Source organism: Artemia franciscana, chromosome 2 (assembly GCF_032884065.1).
Source record: "Artemia franciscana chromosome 2, ASM3288406v1, whole genome shotgun sequence".
NCBI lineage: Eukaryota > Metazoa > Arthropoda > Branchiopoda > Anostraca > Artemiidae > Artemia > Artemia franciscana.
This window is the reverse complement of record NC_088864.1, coordinates 43,966,240-43,973,624: the sequence shown is the minus strand read 5'-3', so window position 1 is coordinate 43,973,624 and position 7,385 is coordinate 43,966,240. Positions and strand designations below refer to the sequence as shown.

Here is a 7,385-nt window from a genome sequence, read left to right as displayed (position 1 = left end):
GCGAAATGTTTCAAAAGATCCGAAGCTCAGCACTGAAATCCAAAGATCTTGGGAGAACTAAAAAAATGGGAGTCAGCGTTCTCTGTTAAACGGTTCGCCTTTTGAGGTTCACGTATCAGGGTAAACTATATCTCTTTTATTGTACAGTTCTTAAGGAATTTTTTTTGGTTAAATGCATTGTAATTGCTTTTAAATTTTCCTACAGTTAAAAGGATAAGTATTTTGTTAGCTGTGCAAGCATATGCCAATAACAAAATTCCCATTAAACAGGTTTTGTATTAAACACGTTTTTCCTAAGGATTAGCATTGATTTTTTATTCAAATTATTCAGATCTAAATCTATCTGAGAGTTGTACATTGTATATTTATTAAACACATCTAAAATTAATGAAATAGAGAAACAAGTATACGAGCTCTTCAATTGGGAGCAATATAAAGGGTAATAATTTATATTTTTCGAAATCCAAATTAAAAAAATATATAACTGATTTAAGCTAATAGAAATTTTAGTTTAAATGAATGGTAGACATGAAGACTAGCTTGAACTCACAACAGATTATGTCTTTAAAGTGCACAGCATGCTAGTTGAACATCATTCAAGGCTGTATCATCTACGAAATTTCCCCTATCTGGCTCAACTCTTGTCAGGATCGCACAAACTGCAGAGCCAATTGGACAGGTGCCACTAAAAGCTGTGTATGTACCATGTCTGTTTCCGCTACCTTCAATTGTAGTGATTCCGCTGGCCCCATTAAAGGTTCTACATACTCCCTTCATATTATTAACAGCTGTTTCATCTCCTAGCACGCTTGGTTGTTGATTTTTAAGCGCAAAACCAACAATGTATGTACGATTGTTCCCTACCATGGGACAAGTGTAAGGGCCTCGGAAGTCACCCCATGGGCCTTCAGAGGAGCAGGGGCGGTTTGCCTGCAGACCAGTGTCGGCGTAAACACATTCTAAGCAAATTGAATTTACTGACGTTTCGTCCGCGACATTTTCCGGTTCAACCTGCAATAATGAAGTAAGAATTGGATGTGCACTGAAAGAAGAAGAAGACAAAGAATATTTTAAATATTTTTTTCGAAGCTAAACGAATAGTAAAAAATGTGTTAGTACGGAAGGAAAAGTAATTATATTGGCAGAATGATAATTGCCATTGGGCCGGGTGGAGCAAAGAAAGTTAAAATAAAGAGAGTCAGTCTCAGCGGGGAGAATGCATCACATGGGTCTGTTCATTCATATTTTTTTTTCCTTTTTTTTCTTCCTGTATTTAGGTGTGCAGCCCATGGTTCGTAAAATTTATTGTTAAAACTTTTAATTATGAAATTAGTTTAATCACAAATAAATGATGAATCACCTATTTGGCCAGACAATTGTTAATAATATTAGAAGAAACTAAATAAAAATCAGATGATATTACTATTTTATTTCGCATTTCAATTAGTCTAGTGTTAAACTGTTTGGGCTGAAAATGATAAACATTTAGAGTTTAAACTTTTCTATTAACCTATTAATCAGATTAGCCAATTCTCTTCAAGACTCTCACGTTTTCTCTTTTTTAAGTCTATTTCCTCTTATGTACCTCTTTGGGGGACCTTTGAACATGCTTTTAAAGACAAACTATAGCTCTTGTACTTAATTTGCACCGGTTTATGTAAAATGGTTTCATTCTATGAAACCCTGCTTGAAGAAAATAAAAGACCAGAAAAAATCAAAAATATAAGTTTGAAATGAAAACAAAATAAAACTCTATTTTTTAATTGGTATTACATGGCTGCTTTGCTTTTCTTTTGATTGGTTTTATAGAGCTATTAGATAAAAAAAACAAGTTTTTTTTAAATGAAAGTAAGGAGCGACATTAAAACTTAAAACGAACAGAAATTACTCCGTATATGAAAGGGGCTTTTCCTTCTCAACGCCCCGCTCTTTACGCTAAAGTTTAACTCTTTCTCTTATCTCTACATTTTAAAACAGTAAAAAACTTTAGCGTAAAGAGCGGGGCGTTGAGAAGGAAAAGCCGCTTTCATATACGGAGTAATTTCTGTTCGTTTTAAGTTTTAATGTCGCTCCTTACTTTCATTTAAAAAAACTTGTTTTTTTATCTAATTTCTCAACGTTTTTGAATCAATGCATGTTTTGATTTTGACTCTCCGCAGAGGAATAATTAAAACGATATTTTTATATATTTTTTTTTTTTGCTAAATGGCTTTCTCATAATTTTGATCGAATGACTTTGAGAAGAAAAGAGCGGCGGAGGAAGCCTAGTTGCCCTCCGATTTTCGGTTAATTAAAAAGGCAACTAGAACTTTTAAATTTTTACGAATCTTTTTATAAGTAAAAGATATACGTAGCTTATAAATTAGCTTACGTAAAGAAATTTTGTATTCTCGTGTTTTTATTACATATATGAGGGGGTTCGCCCCCTCGTCGGTACCTCGCTCTTTATACTAAAGCTTAAATTTTGTTCCAATTCATTAAGAATGACCCCTGAATCACAAAAGCCGCAGAATAAATAGTTGAAATTAATAAAAGTACTTTAGCGTAAAGAGCAAGGTATTAGGAGGAGGTGAGCCCCTCATATGGGTAATAATTTCTGTTCGTTTGAAGTTTTAATGCTGCTGCTTAATTCCAGCGGAAAAAAAAACTTTTTCATATTTATTTTTTCATTGTTTTTTTTTTTAAGTAATGCTAGTAAATCCTGCGCTCCCTTCATGGAAATTTTCTCCCCCCATGACAAATTCCTCGATGGAGAGTTCCCCCAGCATATCCCCCTCTTCTCAACCCCTGCCTCCAACCAAAAAATTTTCCTGAAAACGCCTGTACACTTCCCAATAACCATTACTATATGCAAGCCTTGGTCAAAGTTTGAACTTGTAACCCCTCCCACGGGGACTGTGGGGGAGTAAGTCGTCTCCAAAGACATAGTTATAAGGTTTTTCGACTACGCTGAATAAACTGGCTATCTCAGAATTTTGATCCGTTGACTTTGGGAAAATAATTAGCGTGGGAGGGGGCCTAGATGACCTCCAATTTTTTCGGTCACTTAAAAAGGGCACTAGAACTTTTCATTTCCGTTAGAATGAGCCCTCTCGCAACATTCTAGGGCAACTGGGTCGATACAATCACCCCTGGGGAAAAAAACAAACAAACAAATAAACACGCATCCGTGTTCTGCCTTCTGGCAAAAAATATAAAATTCCACAGTTTTGCAGATAGGAGCTTGAAACTTCTACAGTATGGTTCTCTGATACTCTGAATCTGATGGTGTGATTTTCGTTAAGATTTTATGACTTTTAGGGGGTGTTTCCCCCTATTTTCTAAAATAAGGCAAATTTTCTCAGGCTCGTAACTTTTGATGGGTAAGACTAAACTTGATGAAACTTATATATTTAAAATCAGCATTAAAATACGATTCTTTTGATGTAGCTATTGGTACCTATTAGAGTTTCGGTTACTATTGAGCCGGGTCGCTCCTTACTACAGTTCGTTACCACGAACTGTTTGATTACGGATGAAAGAAGTCTTTTGTATTTGCCTGAAAAATTTGTAATCTTGCCTGTCAACACATTTCAAAATCTTAAATCTTAGGAAAGAAGAGAAAATATATAACCATTTAACTAAAAAATGAAGAGGTAATAAAAACCGGTAATGTCCTTCATAGAAACAATTGTAATGTCCAATATAAGCCACATTTAGCCAATACAATTGGAAAACCATTGTTCTATTACGTTTTTATCAAACACAAACATAAAAAACCACAGGAATAATGCGAAGCTTAAATTTTAGAGTTTCTGTCAATTTCAAAATTGAAAGGAGGAGCCAGTCTTCCATATTTAATTCTTAATCTGTACCCTGCTCAGTGTAACCCACACGGAAACTTCACCGCAAAACCTCGCACACTCATAATTATCAATATTATTATAATATTTTTCACAATCCCTCCACTATTACTATCTTAAGTTTATCGGTCTGTGGGCCTCAACCTCCCAAGTTGCTGTAATCCTAATGAAAAATGGTTACGGTTGATTAGATAATTACTTAAGGCTTTTTTGCGAATAAAATATATTCATTAAATAGCCAACTGTCATTACTATGGATCAGTAACCTGAGTTCCCACCCGGTGAAAAAAAAACAACAGATTTTAGTGATTTTGTGGTCAAATTAAGTGATTTTCTTCAATAATCTAGTGATTTATGTGCTGATTTAGTGATTTTTTATTTTTAGGCAACATAAAAAATCACTGGAAATAGTGACAAATCACTAGGAGTGCCAACCATGTCATTAAATAATGAACCAACTTTGAATAAAAGGTTTTTAGACAAATATGGAGAGAGAAATTTAAATTGAGACTTCCGTTCATTGGGGGAAATGCAGCTAGGTCAAGCGTGGAATATAAGTACTGAGGGGGTGGAAGCTCTTGTGTAAATGGTAGTTGTTACCGCGAAATTTTAGATTTTAAATATCACAACATTATGGTAGAAATCGAAAATTAAGCGTAAAGAATAGGTATTTATGGGGGTGACAGCCTTACTTATATTTAGAAAAAATCTGATTTTCCTCGTCATGTAAACGCGCCTGAGTTAGCCTTTAATGTTAAAGGATTCTTATACGAAAGTAAAACTTTAGGAAAAAGAGCAGGGAATTGAGGATACGACTGGAAAACTTATTGAGTTGAATCTGGTAAGCAAAGTGAGCAGAAATTAAATGACAAAAATAAGCTTTTTTACATTGAAGTAAATGGTGGCATCAAAATAAGAAATGAATAAAAATAACACTAAATGTAAGGGAGCCTGCCAACCTCTCAATCCCCCTCGTTATGCTGAAGCTTGGTCTTTTGCTCAATGCTTCAAGAATGAATATTCTAGACCAAGAATAATAATAGTAAAAATAAAAATAAAAAATTATCACATCTCTAAAGAATCTAAGTCCCATTTTCTCTTATTTTCTTCAAGCAGAAAATTTTTCATTTGGAATCCTTTGAGAAGCAATCAATAGATAAAAACACTTGCATTTATCACCTTAATACGTTTGCTCCACTTTAAATGCTTTCGGCAAAGAGTAAGTCAAACTTAGCGTAGAGTTATATTTGTTGTTTTTTTTTAATATAAAGGGAACCTTTAGTCTGCATTACTCATTTGATGCTTTAAGGATATACGATACCTAAAACTTATTTTTCAATTTTCAATATTCCTCTCTTGTCGGTCAATTGGTCAAAGGACAAAGCTTCAATTAGTGACCTCTCCATGGGACCTAGTTATCAAGATCAACCAAGGGTTTATGGTTTGACTAGCAATAAAAGTTGACATATTCAAAAAAAGAAGTACAAGAGACAGAATTTTGATTGAACTCGTAACTTGATATGAAGATATCTGGAAAATTCGGTGTTGACTTTTAGTTTTCTATCGTTTATTCAAATCCATTATTCAAGTTCTCGAGTTCAATCAAGTTCGCCAACGTAATTCTAAAAAGTGTGTCACACAACCTGAAAACGATTATAATGGACGAGATAGGGCAATTCTTTATAGTATCGATGGGCCTTAAAATGGTTCTTGGTAGAAATCTGGTTCCTAGTAGACATTTATGCAAAAACACAATAAACTAGAAAAAAATTAGTGAGATTATTAACGGTAATATAACTGAGACAAGCAGAGGCGCCATTTGGGGGGGGGGGGGGGGGGTCAGGGATGGGCAAATGCCCACCCCAGATTTTCCGGGGGGCCCAAGCTTCCACTACAAAAAGCCCTTTGCCGGCCATAACAATCCATTATGTCCAACATAATCCATTCTGTCCAATTGATTTGAAAATACTGCACGTTTATTAACCAAAGAGCGTAATTACTTGACGACCCTTGGGGTAATTACGCTATTTGCTATTAATTTTTGTAAACTTTGAAAGTAGGTAAGATACATAATAAAATTCTGGAATCGAAAATTAATTAATTTAGAGCCTGTTTTAGCTGGAGTAGCTTCCAATTCTGATCAGGAAACAGTTTTACAACAAGGTGTTCACAAATATTTGCACTATTGCCATTTTGACAGGTATGTTGACAATATGGTGGTATTAAAGTTCTCAAAGTTGATGTGACCATGACTATGATATTTTAATATTTATATATATTGGTCCTGAAAACTGATTCAGGACTTTTTTTTATAACAATTTATTCTTGAATGTTGAAATTATTGAAGAAGAAAAGAAATATATTTGGTAAAATCAAGCTATTGAAAAAAAACATCAGCAACTGAGTGTAGAAGAATAGTATAATGCAAAATAGAGAGAGAGAGGGAGAGGATTGAGAGGGAGAAGAAGAAAAAGAAAGAGACACAGAGAAGAAACTTAAGTGAGACAGAGAAGGGTGAGGGGAGAGGTGAAGAAAAAAGAACTAACCTTCATGCGGAAGCCGTTTGCATAACTACCCTCTGGGCAGTTGTCCCAAAGACCCCAGTCTCCCCATGGGCCTGCATTTGAGACGCTTATGATCTGAACAATATTAGCTCGACTTGATTTCAAAGATTCTAATGCCGGTGGAGCTTCCAGCACCGCTGGTACTTTTGCCAGTTCAATTGTTGGCAGAGCAAAAAGAAAAACGAGTAGGACTTTCATATTTAAACTTCAAAATTTCTTAATTTTACATCCTTATATACTACCAGATACGAGATAAGATTGTTTAGTTTGATGTTTTCTAGAAAAATGTCTTATGCAAATGTTACATTTGATTATTCAAGTCGATTCATCTTAATCAAATGACATCTTTTCGAATTTCGAAATCTGTAACGCTCTGTTCAAAACGAGTTTGATAAGAAGTCATTGATTTTACAAGAATTGTACTTCAATCAAATTTGAAAAAAAAGTTTTCTTTCAATGAAATTAAAAATCGAAATTAAAACTGAAAGAGGACATAAAATATCTCATCTATGAGGATGGCTGCAACTCAAATATTCCCTTCTCTTTACGCCAAAGTTTGACCAGCGCTTTCCTAAAAGCATTTTAGAGTGTAATCAATGGGTAATTTATTTACCAGTTGCTTTTCAAAATATCTGACCTGAAAATTTTATTAATTAAAGCGAATGCTGACTAATAGTACTACTACTAACAAATCACTGCAGCACCAAGCTGCCTTAGGCCAAAACAGGTGCACACAATCCTCATCCATCCTAATCTATTCAAAGCCTCCCTCTTTACACCCCCTACCATGAAGTTCCAATTTCCCTTGAAACTTTCCTTACAACGTCCTTCACTCCATTCAGGGATGTTTGACCGATAAGGACGATCTTTGGCAATCTATCATCCTTCATCCACAGAGCTTGTTTTAGCCATCTCAACCATTCCCTCACTGTACCCCTAGAAAGCAGGATTAAGCCACATTTCTCGAACAGCTTACTGT

The 7,385-nt window shown here is 34.8% G+C and overlaps 1 protein-coding gene across 1 annotated transcript; it reads right to left on the bottom strand.

Moving 5' to 3' along the window:
• Positions 1 to 433: 433 nt before the first annotated feature.
• Positions 434 to 6,633, bottom strand: LOC136042334 (vitelline membrane outer layer protein 1 homolog). The gene is made up of 2 exons (XM_065727295.1): positions 6,389 to 6,633; positions 434 to 1,011 (listed from the first exon to the last, which is right to left on the bottom strand). The coding sequence occupies exons 1-2, from the start codon at positions 6,602 to 6,604 to the stop codon at positions 565 to 567; spliced, it is 663 nt and encodes a 220-aa protein (XP_065583367.1). The 5' UTR covers positions 6,605 to 6,633; the 3' UTR covers positions 434 to 564.
• Between the last annotated feature and the right edge of the window lie 752 nt (positions 6,634 to 7,385).